We start from the raw sequence: 19,334 nt of genomic DNA, 5'->3' as shown, positions 1-19,334 counted from the left end.
GCTGTTCTTGTCACCTAATTAATCTTGCTGCTGAGAAGGGGGCGGCATGTTTGCCTTTAAACGTTGAAGAAAATATTAATGACATATTTTATTATTTGGAAAGGAGTGCAAAGAGGAAAGAAAAATGTAGAAAGTTTCAAACTTTAATTGACACAGAAATGAGGAAAATTCTGAAATATGTGCCTACACGATGGTTATCGTTGAAAAGATGTTTGGATAGGATTTTGGATAGGATTTTGGAGCAGTGGGACCCTTTGGTTAGTTTGTTCAAGAGTGAAATTGTAAGTAAGGATTCTGAAGTGGAAACTTTGAAGAATTATACAATTCCAAAAGATACTCAAAATGTAGATGTGTCTACTTCATATCACAAGTCCAAGCACTGTGATAAGATTTCACCACACTCCCCGCTTAAAAGATAAACCCAATCATCAGTTTTACAGAAAACCATTGACACTGTGGACCATGCTTTATCATGTGAGGAACAACTGTTCATGTTTCTGTCATCAAATTTACATAAATCTTTATGCCTTTTGCTTTCAAGTTTTATGCCTGTCTTTGTGAGCCCAATTGTAGCTCTTCAGTCAAGTGCCCCACATATCCACTTATTGAGGTCAATTTTGGAGGAACTATTGAAGAATGTGATGGCAAGATTTGTGAGACCACTCAGTATTAAAACCTCCAGCTCTCTTATTGATGTAGATTATCACACTTCAGCAAATCAAAAGGATGATTGTGATCTGATGATAGGAAATTCTACATTTGCTTTGGTGACTACTTTGAAGCCTGAGGAAAAGTCTATATTCTTTAAGTCTGTAAGAAAATGTTTCTTATCATGTGATTACATGACACAAATTTCCATTCAAAGATGAAGTTTTAATGCATGCAGAAGTTGCAAATATTTCTATAATTGGCAAAGCATCGTTTTCCAGACTTAGATTTTTCATAAACAGATTTCATAATATTCTGACTAGCGAAAGTGAACACTTAGATACAGAAGTTGATATTCTTCACTCTCAGTTCTGTGACTTTCAGCTGGAAGAAACCAACTTGGCAGCAGAGAGAATTGATGTTCAGTGGGCGTTGGTAGGTCAGAAGAAATTGGCTGATGGGGTTCTTCAATATGATAAACTTACAAAGGTGATGCTGGCTATTTTGTCAATTCCACATAGTAATGCAGAATGTGAGAGAATTTATAGCACCAAAACTCAGTTCAGGTCCATGCTTTCAGAAATACATTTGGAGAAATTTTTGATTTTAAAATCAGTTCAAAAAGGCAAGTGCTTTGAGCAGAAATTTAGTTCAGAGTTTTTGAAGAAGACTAAGTCAGCTATGGGTGTGCTGAATAAGTAACTATTGTAATCGGACAAATTCAGACTGATAAACTATTCAGATTATTTGCTAATTATGTACGTCCTGTATAAAATTAATTTAAATGTGGGAAAGATGTCTTAAGGATATAAGATGCCATGCAAATATGGGTTGCATTATGAAATGAAAATGCGTGATCATTTAACAGTGACTTCTTCATACAAAAACTGTGCTAATGTCAAAACAGAAATCTAATATACGTTAATTTGTTTCCTCTGATCATAATTTCTAAATGTAGTTCTCTCGAGAGTGCTTCATTTGAATGTGTGTGAACCCAAAGAAACCTGCAGAGCTCATCATTCATATTGTTCAGCATGTTGAATGATAAATTATACAGTCCGAAGGCTCAGGTATGTCCATTATTTAGTATTTACATGTAAATAATAAAGCAAATGGAATTGAATTGTTACAGTTATTGAACTATTGCAACTTTAATCGTCAGGGATGTGTTGTAATTCACAATAGTACACGGATAAAATTTTCCTGATTTTTCGCTTTTGAAAGTTGGCATGTCTGCAATTTGCTTTAAGTTAGTTTTATTTTATTTTTTTTTTTTTTTATTTCAGTGACCAGTGCATTATCATGGTGTAGAAGAAGAGAATTAAGTAAAGAGTAGCAGGTACCAAATGAAGAAATGGGCTGCACCTTGAGTAAACAATTTAGTTATAAGGATATTAATACAAAGGTCACAAAGAAAATGAAAAATGGAATATGTGTTGTTGCAGTGTATCTCCATTACAGTTATCAGCACCCATTCCCTGCAGAGTACACATAAATATTTAAGTATGAAATTTTATCAAAGAAATTAATTTTGCCTCGTGTCACAGGAAAGCTTGGATAATGACATTTCCAGGTATTCAAGAAAGATAAGTCTATGATGGTTAAAACTTCATATTTCACGCTACATGTGAATTGAAGTAAATAGCAGTAGCCCATGAAGAAACAACATGACACTGCATGAATGATTAGGCAGTACACATTTTCATGAAACAAAAGTTCCTTGGCAACTAGTCCGTGATTGTACGAGTAGCATTTCCTCATAAGCCCTTGAACCAGTAGATGAGTATTTCCTCTCTTCCCTCCCAAACAAAGGAGGTGGCACCAAGCATAGTTAGGCCAGTAATGCGTAATGTTTAATCCTCTTCCCAATGTTTACCTTCCTCCTCTACCTAAGGAAGAAATGAGCTCCCATAAGTGAGAAAAGCCTGGCTATAAAATGAAGCATAAATGTATCATATATTGTATCATGATAATGAGTATGTAATTAATTTGTATATGTGATGTGAACAAAGGTAAGTTGAAGCTAACATACAAACTGTAGTAACAGAACCCAGTTAATGAAAATTTTATGACATTTTAAATTTTAGGAAATTTATATTCATAGTATAAGCTATGGATGGAATGTCAGCCATACGTATAAGCTATCATGTTATGTGTATTGTTGTAAATCAGTACTTGTATGAGTTTTCATTGGAAACTAAACTCCATATGAGGAAATGAACTTTAAAAATAAGCAATTTATACTATGTTTTGGGTAGATATATGTGTCTTTCAACAACTAGATGGTCAAGTGGGATGACATGAACATGCGTGTGCAACAAAATAATTCCTGAGTATCATGACTCACAATGCTTGACACATTTACAAGTGAACTATAGTTGGTCGAGCCAGTACTTACCTCATTGATGGATGCTGTTGGTTGGAGTTCTCTCCACTGCAAATGCGAGTATGACAGGTAATAATGATGCCCAGGCTGTAAAAATGGAGATTTTTCTGCCACAGTGTCAAATTTTGAACAATAAGCACACACCCATTGCACCCAGAATGATGACAAACACCACGGCAATTCTTCAGTATGTGACAGTCAATGTGAAATCAATACTAAGAATATGAGAGCACGCACAGGTGATTGTAGCAGCTGACATGTTGACCGTTGGTGACTAGTTCGTTGCCGCGAAATCGGCAGGTGCGCAAGCGCGTAACCTGGCAGCAAGAATGAAGCAAACTGAACAGTATTGTTAGGGTGCTAAATTAAAATATGTAATGGGTTATCATACTACGTATATAATCTTTTAAATTCCTGTAGAGCTCTAACATACATAGGAATAGGTGAGATATCCATTCCATTAAATAAAAGAGAAGCCGACAAATAAAGGGCATCGACCCCTATCAGCAGATGTAAACATGTACAAGCAGAAAACACTGTACATCTCTATACCATGTCAACGTACAGTGTGGGGGCAATTGTGTAGGTACATGATGAAAGATCCCCAGGATATTGTAACATTAAAATTTATTAAAAATAAACAATGAAACCCTGATTGACTATAAGCGTTGGCGAAGATATTAACTATGAATGCGCGGTAATATGCAGACAATTGAAAAAAAAAAAAAAAAAAAAACCATCATTCAATTTTCAGTACATGATTTTATTTATCACTTTCTCTAGTATGTAGAAGTTGTTAAGAAATGCTGTTTCGGAAATATGACGGGCTACAAGCGTTTGGTATTATACATGTTACTAAATAAGAAAAAAATTGATACCTGTGTTAAGTTTTTTTATATTCAATTTAATGGAAACCAAGTAAGGCAGAATTTCATAATTATGACATGCTCTGTTGTACTTGGAGCCTGCTGCTTGCATCTAAAATTGAAATGTAAGAGAATTAGTCTGATAGCCTAAAAATTCATACAAGCACAGAACATTTCTAATAATGCAATTGTATTATCCTTTTAAAATGTTTTTCATATGTACCCTGTGACCTTGATCCCTGTTTATAGTTATTGCCAATGAAACCATGACTGGGAATTGAAATTGCTCAAAATGAATGGGTAAATTGGGAAAATTGGTATAAATGATATGAGAGAGATTGTCTGGCTGCTGGATCTATGAGGATAGTAGCTTCAGTGACAATGTTTCACATAGTTTTAATCAGCAAATGGATAGGATTACAATGTTCAATTCACATTCCATAGTATTATTTGAACCATCAGCTGATAAGCCATAAATACTACTTTCCTGTTACCTCTCAAAACCAAATGAGAGGAAGAAAACAAAACAGCACATATTTGTGTATACAATTTTTGTTTAAAATTGTATATAAGGAAAAATAATGCATATGGGTGGTACAGTTTGTCTAATGGTTTAAACGCCTGTCTAAAGTAGTTAAATGTTACTGCGAGAAAGAAATCGAAATAGCATATTTTCACAGCACAGGGCAGTACTTTCTTTCATGCAGTTTGTATTTTCTTTCTTGTCTTTCTTGCAGTTTGTACTTTCTTTCTTACAATTTGTTTTAACAGAAAACCTGTACATTGTTGTTTAAAACAGTTTTGCCTATGTCTGTCTGAATGCTTGTTAGAGTACTGTGAAAAATTTTAAATAAGTTGGTTAATAACTTTTTCAGATTTTTGCTAACAATGTTTCCCTATTATGCGTTATGTATATTTATACATTACATGTATTGAAGAAATAAAATGCAATTGGAGGGATAAAATTTTTTTCATCGAGTGGCAGCAGGGTGACACACTATAAGGGTATTAAAATTTGCAAACTTTCCCAACCAGTGCTCCCTTCTTGTGGTCGAAGGCTTGATAGTGAAGGAGGAGGGATGAAGGAAAAAGACTGCTGGGGTTTAGGAAGTGGGGTGAGTCAGAAAAAATCGCCAAGGACCCTGGGTCAGTGAAGCTTTCTGGAGGGGATGAGAATGTAAGATAGACTAAAGAAATGTATAGCTTATGTCTGTCCAAGTGTTTATTAGAAAATTGTCTAAATATGTAAAGTAAATCACTCAATAATTCTTGAGTTTTTTTGCTAGCAATGTTTGCCGCATGCGCGCGCGCGTGTGTGTGTGTGTGTGTGTGTGTGTGTGTGTGTGTGTGTGTGTGTGTGTGTGTACACATGAAAAAAAGTTTTGCGTCACCTCGGTTCAGAGGTCCAGAACCTCTACAGAAAATTAGAATAGAGATCAACATAAACATTCTTTCCGCCATTTTTATTGTTTATGAAAACCACACATTGCATGTTGTACCACCATACAGTGATGTATCCAGAGTTGGTGGTCCAGATTGTTGTACACACCGGAGGAAAAAAACCTTGTTTCACAAAGCGCCTAGCATCCATCGCACTTTGGTACTCATATGATTTTGAAACGCATCCCTTTTGGTTTTTGAACACATTCTAAGCTGATTTCGGAATGATCACGGCTAGTGTTGATATGCATAGTGTTCATGCGAAAAAAGTGAAAATTACACCGATAAAAACAGCGTGTGCACTTATTGTAGTAATGAAATCAGAAAGTTAAATGATCGTGTAAGTAGTCTGCAACTAACCATTAATACTCTGATGAGCAAACTAAAAAAACTTACGACCAGAAAGTGTGAACCTACATCAAACTTGCCTCACAGTAACCACAAAATTCCAGGCAAAGAGAAAAACGAAGTGCCTCATTCTCAACGAAGCTTATTGTATGAGCCTAATATCATGTTTACAAGCAGGTTCAGTGTGCAATCAACTGTGCAAGATAAGAAACATTGTGCATGTGATAAAACTAACTTCCAAGCTGAATATAAAACTACAAATACGCGGAGCGATACATCCAAAAGAATGCCTAACAACTCAACTACTGTTAAGAAAGGAAATGAAACTGAAAGACCTGAACACTTGCGTGACCTAAATATCAAGTATTTGTCCAGCGCTGATACTAAATTGTTTGGTCATAACGCCGGTGGGCCTTCTAAACATGCAGAGAAATCAAAATGAAGAAAAGTAGTTGTGATGGCAGACAGTCATGGTCGTGGATTTGCTCGCCTTCTGAACGGTCAGTCCAGTGTACAAACAATCACTTACATAAAGCCTGGTGCGTCTATGTCGGAAGTTTGCAATCATGTACGATCCACAGACGTTGCTGACTTATCCTCTGAAGACTTTGTTGTGCTAATTGGTGGGTCAAATGATGTATATAAAAATGAAACACACAAAGCAAAACAAGAACTAAAAAGGTGCTTAGGACAGTTGACACACACAAATGTTTTAGTGCTGAACATCCCACATCGGCATGACTTACCGTCTTGGTCATGCATAAATAAAGAAATAATCAATCCCAACCAACAAATTTCATTACTTTGCAAACATTTCAGAAATGTAGAACTCGTAAATGTTAACAATATTGGGTGCAGATTCCACACATTACATGGATTGTATGTTAACAACATGGTGAAAAAACTGCTCGTCGGAAAAATTGAAAAAATTATCATCGAGAGGCATCAAACACTCAAAAGTAAAATCATCCTGGATTGGACCCCTAAATATTCGAAGGAAACCTCACTCACCAACATCGACAACAAAAGAAGGAACTAGGTGCCTCCAGTATTCAGGCACAGCAACAACCATGAATGCAGTAACAGCTCTACCAATTGCAGACCCAGCTCTAATACCAGCAGCAATATTATCAACAGTAGGATCAGCAGCTGAACAACTACCAGGGGAGCCAGACACAGAAGAAAATTCTGCTGCAGATGATAATAGAAGATTAGGTGCAGTCGGGAAAAGAAAACAGTACTTCCAGCACACCTGAATGATTTTTTATTGACAAGGTAAAGGTAAGTGATCAATTACATATGCCAAAGTCTAACAATATGCCAAAGCCTAACAAATCCTTTAACTTCATGCTGATTCATCAAAATGTCCAATCATTGCTAAACAAATTAAGTGATGTTGAAATTTTATGTACTGATGAGCTAAAAAACGCTTCTTTAATGTGTATAACTGAACACTGGCTACCTAAAGATGCAATGTCAGTCACAAAACTTGCAGACTTCAATCTTTCATCATCATTTTCTAGAATTACATCCAGTCATGGAGGGTCATGTACATTTGTTAAAAGTGGCATTGATTATTGTACATAAAACCCATTGAACTGTTAGCTGAAGAGAGAGTTTTTGAAGTATCCACAGTTGAACTCTCTGCATTAAAATTAATAATCATCTGTGTATATAGGAGCCCTGATGGGAGCTTAAATAATTTCTGTCATCAACTAGAAGCAGCTTTAAATACTATAAAAAACTTCAACAAAACAGTGATCTTATGTGGAGATTTGAGATTTCTTGAAAATCAATATTAAAAAGACCAGCAAAGCTTGATGACCCTACTGGAAATAAATAACATAAAAGCCACCATAGACTCTCCAACAACTAGCTCAACAATTGATCAGATACCAATAAACACAAATGTAAATCACAATTTCTGTGCCGGAAATCTTAATACTGGCTTCAGTGATCACTATGCACAGTTTATTGCTTTGCACACCCCCAAGTGAAACAACTGAGAAAGAGGAACTTGTAAAAGAAGCAATGAAATTCACATACATACAAATAAACCTTTTTGTACAGAGACTAAGTGAAGAAATTTGGTATGAAGTGTATACTTGTGAAAATTCTAACAAAAAGTTTGAAAAATTCATGGAAATCTTCATGTCATACTTTGAAGCTGCATTTCCATTAAAAAACAAAAATGTCAACCTAACTACAAAAAGAACAAACGGATTACAACAGGTATTAGAATCTCTTGTGCAGAGAAACGAAGATTACACGATATAGCAAAGACAGCGAACATGCCTCCTGAATTTCATTTGTACCTAAAGAATTACAAGAGGATCCTCAAAAATGTTTTAAGGAAAGCTAAAACAGTGGCAGATGACAAATACATTGAAAATTCAAAAAAGAAATCGAAAGCTATATGGGCAGTTACAAAAAATCAAACAAGTGAAAGTAAACAATATAAAAATATAAACTTATGTTATGAAGGACAAATGATTTCTTGCCCAAAAGAAATTGTGGGGACCTTCAACAAATATTTTGCAAACATAAGTGAACAGTTGGTGAGTGGACTGGAAGAACACAACAAAATATCACCTCCATCATGCAATAGTGTGACAAATGTGTCTACATCTTTGTTCCTTTCACCCACAAATACTGAAGAAATTTTATCAGTTATAAAAACCTTGAAAACAGGGTACTCATGTGGAATTGATGGGATACCAGATGCAATCATTAAAAAATGCTGTCTTGCTTTAGCTGAACCCTTGACACACTTGTGCAACAGCTCACTGGCATCAGGGACCTTCCCTTCATGCTTAAAAACAGCAAAACTGAAACTACTTCAAAAAAGGAAATCCAGAATGTGTTTCAAATTATAGACCAATTGCCCTACTGCCTGTATTTTCAAAAATTTTAGAAAAAGTTTTTTATAAGAGATTGTCTGATTTCCTAAATAAATATAAAAGTCTCTCTCCTTCACAGCATGGCTTCAGGAAAGGATATTCAACTGAAAGTGCAATATTTGAATTTCTTAATGAAATCTATACTAAACTGGATGCAAGTGAGTTTGTGACAGGCATATGTCTTGATTTATCCAAAGCTTTTGACGTCATTGACCATAATGCCCTACTGCAGAAGCTTGACCAATTAGGAATTAGAGATATCCAATGTGTGGCTCAAGACATACCTATGTGGTCGCAAACAGGTGGTTGAAATACAATATACTGACCATAACAAAATCAGCTACTACTCTTCAGGATATGAAAATGTGAAATATGGTGTCCCTCAAGGATCAGTATTAGGACCCATTCTGTTTCTCCTCTATGTCAATGATCTTATGTACAACAAGTATTGCCAAACTACCCTCCAATTTGCAGATGATACAAGCTTCCTTATTAGTGGTAAAACTGAAGAAAAACTTAAAGACTCCACTATCCAAACAATGAACAGTGTAGAACCGTGGTCCAGCTACAAGCTAATTATAAAAAAAGAAAAGACAGTGGCACTGAACTTCTATAATGTAAAAGGAGGACACCACCCAAACTTAGAAATAGAACTTAGGGACAGAGTTCTTGAAAGTGTTGACAGCACTAAATTTCTGGGACTCTGGCTCCAGAACAACACAAAATGGGAGGTACACATTGAATATTTCCAAAGAAAACTAAGCAAAACCTGTTACATGATACGGATCTTAAAATGTTGTTGCAGCAAAGCCAGCCTGTTAAATGTACACTACTCCTATGTGCATTCTGTAATTATATATGGCATAATCTTCTGGGGCAATACAACAACAAATATTAAACTTTTCAGGATGCAAAAGAGAATACTAAGAATTATTGAAGGGGTAAGCAATACGAAATCATGCAGACCCATATTCAAAAAACTGTCAGTTCTTCTTGTTCCTTGCATTTTTATCTATGAAACATCAGTTTTCATCAAACAATATATCAATAGACACCCAGATATCTTATTAAAAATGAAGATATACATGCACACAATACAAGGAAAGAATCTGACCTTCATATGAAACAGGTGAGAACATCATTATGCCAAAAAGGCACACTACATACTGGGATAAAGATTTTCAATAATCTACCTAACCATATTAAATCAATCACTCTGAGACCAAGCGAGGTGGCGCAGTGATTAGCACACTCAACTCGCATTCAGGAGGATGATGGTTCAGTTCCGCATCTGGCCATCCTGATTTAGGTTTTCCATGATTTCCCTAAATCTCTTCAGCAAATGCTGGGATGGTTCCTTTGAAAAGGGGATTGCTGACTTCCTTCCTCATCCTTTTCTGATCTGATGAGACCGATGACCTCCCCAAAACAACCCAACCCCCAACCCTCACTCCGAGAGGCCTGGACACTTCCCTTGTTGAGAGCCCTTCCTGGCACAAAGTAACAATGCGGTCATGATCAAACCACGGTATTGATCGTCTAGGCATGATTGAACTACAGGCAACATGAGCTGTGTACATCCTTCCTGTTGGAATGACTGGATCTGATTGGCTATCAGACCCACTCCATCTAATAGGCACTGCTCATGCACAGTTGTATACATCTTTGGGTGGGTTTAGTGGCATCTCTGAACAGTCAAAGAGACTGTGCCTGTGATACATTCAACATCTATCTACAGGAGTTCTGGGAACCGGGCTGATGCAAACCTTTTTTTGATGTGTGTATTAAAAGTATATGTAGCTTATGACTGTCCAAATATTTATTAGAGCATTGTGTAAATATTGGAAAGAAATTGGTTGAGGTCTTTTTAAGATTTCTGCTAACTATAAGGTGCAATCATAAAGTTACTACTATTTGAGGGTTGTTGTTGCAGTGTCTACTATTTGAGGGCTGTTGCAGCAGTGTATATGCAACTTTGCACAACTGTGACATGGAGTTAAGTGTGGCATTCATGTCTTTCTGATGTGTGTGTGGTAAATGCAGAAATGTGGACTAGGATGACATTATTACCTAATCCATCCAAACAGGACCCCTGCGTTGTTTTTCTTTTGTGGGCTGCCAAAGAGCAAAAACTGGCAAACATCCATCAGAGAATGAAAAGTGTATGGGGCAACATGTCTGTCAAAAACCACTGTTATGGGATAGTAGTGCTGCTTTATGATAACGCACATCCCCATATTGCAAATGTCATAATGCAGGAGTTACTACAACTCAAGTGGGAGACACTTGAGCACTTGCCATAGGTTGAGGGTTCGATTCTTGATTAAGGCTTATTTGTTTTTATTTGCTAAAGTAGTCTGTGTGGTACACTATCTGGAGTCTTAATCACCACACAGCAATTACAGTGGGTCTTCTATATAACATTTAAAGTTAGTACTATGAATACAGAAATGGAACACAATCGCTTTCGTTGGTCAGCTTTTAAAGAAACCTTTTGTCATGGACTCAAATTGTTTCACACCACTGCATCTACTAGATTCCAACTTGTTTTGTGTGTACCCTCCCCCAATGGTCCCATCGATTAATACCAATTGTTATTCTTGCTATGTTCAGGCCCATTACATTTAGTTATGACCTTTGTCATCAGTAGTGCTAGCAACAAGCATTACAAATAATTTTGATGGGACCATTGTGGGAGGGTACACAGAAAACAGGAGGATCTCCAGCATGCTAATGCAGAAGGCAATCCACTGCACAAATTGCACAGCAGTGCTTTGGCTGCTGACAAAGGAAGTTATCATACATGTGATTACAGTGTTGCTAGAGTGCCAATCTTTAATGTCCATGTTCTACTCAGAGTACAACAAAATTTTATGACTGACATTTTTGTATTGGTAGTGCGTGAGGAATTTCGCTGTGAAGTCAGTATGCAAATTTGATTTTTCTTCACCCTGTATATATCTGTGTGCGTAAATATATGTAATAAAATGTAGCTTGTGTCTCTACAACCATTCATTAAAGTAGTATGTAAAAATTTGTAATAAATCGGTCAAGAACTTTTTGAGGTTTTTGGCAGGAACTTTAAATGATGACTTGTCTGTATGTAGTAGTAAAAATGTACAAGAACCAAGAGGGGACAATAAGATTGGGAAACCAAGAATGAAGTGCTTGGTGTAAGGCAGGGATGCAGTCTTTTGCCCCTGCTGTGCACTCTGTACATAGAAGAATCAATGACAAAAATAAATGAAAATTTCAAGAGTGAGTTTAAAATTCAGGGTGAAGTATGTCAGTGATCACTGATGACTTTGGTATCCTTGCTGAAAGTGAAGAAAAATTACAGAATGTTTTGAGCAGAATGAATGGTCTTATGTGTACAGAATGTGGATTGACAGTAAACCAAAGAAAGATGAAAGTAATGAGACGTAGCAGAAATGAGAACAGCAAGAAGCTTAACATCTAAGCTGATGATCTCAAAGTAGGTTAAGGATTTCCGCTTTCTTGGAAGAAAAATAACTCATGAAAGATGAAGCAAAGAGGAGACAGAAAGCAGACTATCACAGGCAGAGAGCGTGTTCCTGGCCAAAACAGTTCTATTAATATGAAATATGGGACTCAATTGGAGAAAGAAATTTCTGAGAATGAATGTTTGGAGAATGGCATTGTGTGTTAGCAAATTATGTATTGTTGGAAAACCGGAAGAGAAGAGAATCAAAGCAATTGAGATATGGTGTGACAGAAAAACATTACAAATTAGGTGGAATAAGGTATGGAATGAGGACGTTCTCCACAGAATTGGCGAAGAAAGGTATATATGGAAAACACTGCCAAGAAAAAGGGGCAGAATGGTAGGTCATTTGCTATGTCAATCTTAGCCAATGTCACTGCCATTAGACACGAAAAAAAAGTGTATCATAGCTTCTTTGAGGCAACAGTGAAATACGGCATTGTCTTGTGGGGAAATGCTAGCAATTTGACAGGAATAAAGAATATTAACTTTAAGGAAAAAAATTATAAGGAACATGTGTAGTGCAAAGCCAAGAGAATCTTTTTGGCCACCTACTAAGTGTTCCCTCACTGTATTTATATGAAATAATTCTTTTCACAAATAATAATCCAGAATTATCTGCTCCAAATAACTTCTGGCATGGATATGAAGCTAGAAACAAAGGAAGTTTCATGCTTCTTACGCATAGACTCAATCTAGATTCAATCTTTTCACACAGACCCCACAATGTATGGGGATGAAAATACACAAGAAGTTAAAAAAGACAAATTCTGGAAAGACTGAAACTGATCTGGTAGAATGGAAGTTGTGTATCACTCTGGTGCAAAAATGCTGTTACTCTATTGATGAATTTTTTAATGATGGCCTGACCATTTGAGCAGCACAAAAATTAGTAGTATATACATACAAATAATTTATAGTTCTAGTAGATGTTGTGTTCCATGTACAATCTGTCATAGTTATAAGTGTGAGAAGTCTCCAGTATGCTAAATCAGTGATTTAACAAGTATGTTATGAGACAATGAATTCTCATTCTGTGTTAAGACATCAGTGAATATTATCTATGGTACTAGAGGGAGCTGTAGAGGGTAAAAACTGTAGAGGAAGAAAGGAGGTTGGAATACATCAAAAAAATAATTGAGGACACTGGGTGCAAGAGATACTGTGAGATAAAGAGAGAAGTGGAATTTGTTGGAAAACGGGAACTGAAGAGAATCAAAGCAATTGAGATATTGTGTGACAGAAAAACATTGCAAATTACAGCTGAAGACTGATTGATCATTCAAAAAGAGATAGATAGATAGAGAGAGAGAGAGAGAGAGAGAGAGAGAGAGAGAGAGAGAGAGATAGGAGGAGGAAGAGGAGGAGAAGAAACAGAAGAAGAAGAAGTTATCACTCAATCCATGCCATTTCTTACCCGGTAGAATTGTATGATCTACACAGTCAAAGGCTGTAATAAAATCACAGAAAAGGCCAACAGGGTAATTTTCATTATTTTGTTCTATTACAATTGATTTTTGGAGATCATATGTTGCATTCTCAGTAGAGAATCCTTTACATAAACCAAACTGGCCTGCTTTTAAAAGCTTGTTTTCAAAATCATGATTCAGTACTCTGTCATAAGTTACTTTCTGAAAAAGATTTGAGTACACTGGAAGGAGTGAGATTGGTCTACAACTAGAAGTCAATTGCTTATTTCTGTTTTGAATACTGGCATTACTACTCCATACTTCAGTTTTTCAGAAAATATTCCTTGATTCTTCAATAAATCAAATAAATTAATTTTAATTAACAAATTCTATAGTCACTCAGATGCAAATGCAGTAATGAACAATTAGCTTTGACTTCAACTTCATATATCAAAGGATGTGACATATAAGTACTGAGCCAGTAGGCCTGCAGAGCCCCTTCCCCCTTCTCCACCCCATTTGTAATCTAGGTCTAAGTATTGGTTGCTATGTACTATTATTATTTCACATTCCTATCATATGCACCATGGAACCCTTCTCATCCTAGATTCTGAATTAATTTCCGGTCCCGCTATTTCCATAGATATATTTCTTTCCATACCTACTATCTACATAGCTCACGTTAACAAAGGAGTAGTTGGTGGTGAAAGCTGAGTGTTATTTTCTTATTCATGTTTGTTGATTGCCAAGAAGGTACTCTTTTTCAGTGTTATTGTATTTTTATGGAAACATTTATATCTACCTACACTGTGATGCCTATCTTTGTTATCAGTAAAGAGATCATATCAGTCTGTTTCCTTCCTACTTTCCTACCTTTGATAGTATGGTAAAATTATTAAATTCCTTTGGTGAATCAATACACAATCATTTCAAATTAAAAATGGAACTTAACAATATTATGAAAAGAATAGTCGCTATTCACCATATAGCATAGAAGGTGAGTTGCAGATAGGCACAACCAAAAGACTGTCAGGCAATGAGCTTTTGGTCAACAAGGCCTTCTTTGGAGATAGAAGATGCACACATACACTCATGCAAATGCAACTCACACACAGTCTTAGAGGCTGCTGAGACCCTAGCAGCCTGAGACTGTGTTCATGTGTGTATGAATTGCGTTTGCATGAGTGTGTGCGTGCATTTCCTGTGTACATTGGAGACTTTGTTGACCAAAAGCTCATTTCCTGACAGTCTTATTGTTGTACCTCTCTGCAACTCAGCATCTCCGTCATACACACATCAAAAAAAGTTTTGCATCACCCCGATTCCTAGAACTCCTGAAGATAGACAATGACTGTGGATATTGCAACACAGACACACTCCCTTTGACTGTTCAGAGATGCCACTAAACCTGCCCAAAGATGTAAACAACCATGCATGAGCAGCGCCTATTAGACGGAGGGTGTCCGACGGCCTATCAGTTCCAGTCATTCCACCAGGAAGGAAGTACGCGGCTCATATTGTCTTTAGTTCAGCCATGCCTAGATGGTCAATACTGTGGTTCGATGGCATCAGCATTGTTACTTTGTGCTAGGAAGGGCTCCCAACAAGGGAAGTGTCCAGGCATCTTGAAATGAACCAAGGAGGTGTTCGGACATGGAGGAGATACAGAGAGAGAAGAACTGTCAATGACATGCCTCGCTCAGGCTGCCCAAGGGCTACTACTGCAGTGGATGACCACTAACTACAAATTATGGCTCAGAGGAACCCTGACAGCAACGGCACCATGTTGGATAATGCTTTTTGTGCAGCCACAGGACGTAGTGTTATGACTCAAACTGTGCGCAATAGGTTGCATGATGTGCAACTTCACTCCCAACATCAATGGCAAGGTCCATCTTTGCAACCACAACACCTTGCAGCTTGGTGTAGATGGGCCCAACAACATGCCGAATGGATCGCTCAGGATTGGCATCACATTCTCTTCACCGCTGAGTGCCGCATATGCCTTCAACCAATCTTTGGAGAGATGTTTGGAGGCAACCCGGTCAGGCTGGATGCTTTAGAGTAGACACACTGTCCAGCGAGTGCAGCAAGGCGGAGGTTCCCTGCTGTTTTAGGGTGACATTATGTGGGGCCGACGTACACCACTGGTGGTCACAGGAGGCGCCGGTAACAGCTGTATGATACGTGAATGTATCCTCCACCTGGTAGTGCAACGACATCGGAAGCATATTAGCAAGGCATTGATCTTCATGGATGACAATTTGCACCCCCATCATGCACATCTTGTGAATGACTTCCTTCAAGACAACGATAGCGCTCGGCTCGAGTGGCCGGCATGTTCGCCAGACATGAACCCTATCGAACCTGCCTGGGATAGATTGAGAAGGGCTGTTTATGGACAGTGTAACCCATCAACCTCTCTGAGGGATGTACACCAAATTGCCATTGAGTAGTGGGTCAGTCTGGACCAACAGTACCTTGATGAACTTATGGATAATATGCCATGACAAATACAGGCATGCATCAATGCAAGAGGACATGCTACTGGGTATTAGAGGTACCGTAGTGTACAACAATCTGGACCACCATCTCTGAAGGTCTCACTGCATGGTGCTACAATATGCAATGTGTGGTTTTCATGAGCAATAAAAAGGGTGGAGATGATTTTTATCTTAATCTCTATTCCAATTTTCTGTACAAGTGTGTACATGTGTGTATGTGAGTAGTAACTGTCCTGTTCATAATATTGTAATATTCCATCCTGGATATTCCATTATTAAAAATGGAATATGTTTCCTTTTGATTACACCTTTTGTTTGAATGGGTGATTCGCAAGTGTCATTACAGAACTACAGTCTAGAAAAGTAATCGAGGGTCAATATTGTTTATTTGAGACTTGCATTGTTTATTTGAGACCTACAGAATTCTTGAAAACAATTTTGTCAAAATGCAAAACCAGTTTGTTTGCAACCTCATTCCGTTCCTTTCTCACTAGGATGTTAAACCAGTCACTGAAAGTGTTGTTCATGTCTGTCATGCAATCTGTATTTAAGGTGAGTGTTGCTAAGCATCATAAATGGACAAACCCCTTAACACATATTCTGAACAGAATATCCAAGCCAATGTAGAATCCAAAAGAGTTGATTTCCTCTCTTCTTGATTTCATATCACCTTCACTTTCTATGAGTTGGGTATGTGTCTCATTGGCTGGGACTTGCTTTCTGATATTTGGTTTAAAATTAATGTGTCAGCATCAGAATGGGGATTTTCTGATAGTAAATTGCAAAAATTAAGACAGTTTTCATCTTTCATCTCAGTACCATGTATTCTGTTCATAGTACAGTTAGTTTTATCAACTATATTTATAATGCAAAAGTCGCTGCAGGGATCACTAATATACTACTAACATTTTGAAGCTTCGAATTTTACACAGTCCTACATAATGTCACTTGTGTTTTTCTTGTTGAGTGCTGCTCTCTCTCTCTCTCTCTCTCACACTCACTCACTCACTCACTGACACACACACACACACACACACACACACACACACACACACGCACAGAGAGAGAGAGAGAGAGAGAGAGAGAGAGAAACTATAAACTCAAAATTTGTAAATTAATTCCAAACAACACACAAATCCTTCACTCATTCAACTTTGGTAGAACTTTTTAATTTTGTGTCATGCTTTGATAATATTTCACTTTCTCCTGTTTCTTTAAGAGTGTGTTGTCCTTCCTGAGATTCTGAGTTTAAGAAACTCAGTGCTTTGAGCACTTTTAAACTAATATCCATTTTTTTTCTGCCTCTTATTGCTTACCTTGTTTGCCTGCTGTTCATCAGCTGGTACTCTCTTTATAGATGTTTCTTCATTCTCTCAATTATTATTCTTTCCATCTGGTTACTCATTTGCTCACACGCTACAGTTTTTTTACACTGTGTGTAACTTTTTTATATCTTGTCTGTTTTGACCTGGAAGTTTTATTTTCCCTCTTCATCATACAAAACAGTGATGTTTTTTGGCCACTTCTTGATGTGCTGCTGCTTGATATTCTTTAGCTGGTGGGGGTTTAATTGTTTTTCTACTAGTTAGACAGAATGAGGGGCTCACATGGCAGTCATTAGTGATGGTGCACTGAAGCTGAGCCTGAACCTGGTTGGAATTGCTTTGGCCTTGATTTTAGTCTATCACATATAATAGAATGTGAATCTGAATCAGGTTTGGTTTAGGTGAACCGTCATAAAAATAATCAAATACCCATTACCCACAGGCCTCAAGAACAACTCCACACTACATTTTTATATGGTGCATCATCCTGCCTCTTGATCAGTTATTACTATTAGTAATTAATACTACATTACACAAAATTAAATCAAACTATATGCAGCATTTCAACCCATTGTTTTTGCATTACTAAATTACATGTATACCGTTTCTACAAAACATTTATGAGACATTGCAGAAATGTTACAATAATCTTTTTTGTCAAACATGCTTCATAATCATTTGTATTTATTTTTTGTGAAATATGTTTTTCAGCAATGGTTGTAGCAACAGTGATTGCATTTTGTCTGCCAACTGTGCCACGAAGCATATATTTTCATCCGGAGATGAATAACAATCTTAATCAGCACTTGAAAAGTGTTGAGAGTCAATCCGTATCGACAGCAGATCTTCCTGTAAGTGGCGATGCACCAGTACACGAAATAAAAAAAGAAAGATTTGTGGATATGCTGCTACGAGCATACGTACATCTCTGGAAAGATTTTAAACTTGCTTACACAAATATATATGTTTTGAAGTGGTCACTTTGGTGGTGTGTTGCAACATGTGGCTTTCTGCAGGTGAGTATATTTTTACCGTAACAGGTTTAATTAGTATCATTGCCAGACTTTAAGCGACCTTCGGGTGCTTTGAAGTATGGCAGAGGTTTTTTACTGTTGTGTATATTTCCGTAGACTGCCTTGGTGTAGTGTGAGCTGCTATGTCTTAAATTCTATAAAATATGAGATCAAGAAAAGCTTATCGATTATGATCAATATTTCAACTTAAGTAGTGATATGTGGGAAAATGACAACATTGTTTCACAAAACCCTGTTGGGTAATGTTAGGAAAACAATGTTTGAGGAAGGCTGCTTAACAATTCTACTGCATTCATTGTTTGCTTTTTGTGGGAATTGTGAGTGAGAGAATATGTAAAGTCATTGGAATAAGCCTCTGAAAAGTAATCCATCCATGAAAGGAATAGCTTATAAACCCTCATTTGACTGATTCCTTTGTACTGCTTTTCAGTGTCAGAACCTAAATGGGTAGGAATATTTAAAGACAAACAGTGTGTTTTGTTACGAATTAGTTTAGTGAGTGTAGGAGTGTCGTGCAATTCCTCATCCGTCGCCCACGGCAGTTGCTACGATAATGTCATTGCGCACGATCTGAGCTGTCCGAGATTGCGGTCGTGTGTGGATGAGGTGTGCGAGCTTGTGTGAATGAATGTGTGTGTTCCCATTTCTGATGAAGGCTATGGCCAAAAGCCAATGTGTAAGTGTCTTCTAGTTGTGCCTGTCTGCTACTTAATGTGTCACCTTTAGGGTAATCAGCAATCTATATATTCATTACATTATTGATTATGCAGTGGCTAAAAATTGCTATGAAGAGTGAAGCAAGATATTACTCCCTCCTTTGTGTATCTTATAAAGGAACCACAGTTTTAAAATAAGAGGAATTTTGATCTCATATAAAGGTTTACCAAGCTGTTTGTGCCCCACACACTTTACAAACAGAACAGGGGGATTTGATATGATACTGCTTTGTGAAGTGCTTTCTGCCAAACA

At 37.1% G+C, this 19,334-nt stretch overlaps 1 protein-coding gene across 1 annotated transcript in view; it reads left to right on the top strand.

Annotated features, from left to right (window-relative positions):
- LOC126161293 (thiamine transporter 1-like) overlaps positions 1 to 19,334 on the top strand; it is a 709,947-nt gene that overhangs the window by 485,032 nt on the left and 205,581 nt on the right. Inside the window, exon 5 of the mRNA XM_049917032.1 lies at positions 18,043 to 18,347. Within this exon, the coding sequence (XP_049772989.1) occupies positions 18,043 to 18,347 (305 nt within the window). The remainder of the gene's footprint in view (positions 1 to 18,042; positions 18,348 to 19,334) is intronic.

Source organism: Schistocerca cancellata, chromosome 2, assembly GCF_023864275.1.
Source record: "Schistocerca cancellata isolate TAMUIC-IGC-003103 chromosome 2, iqSchCanc2.1, whole genome shotgun sequence".
NCBI classification, from domain to species: Eukaryota; Metazoa; Arthropoda; class Insecta; order Orthoptera; family Acrididae; genus Schistocerca; species Schistocerca cancellata.
Note: the sequence above shows the minus strand (reverse complement) of the source record. Positions and strands in the feature narration are given on the sequence as shown.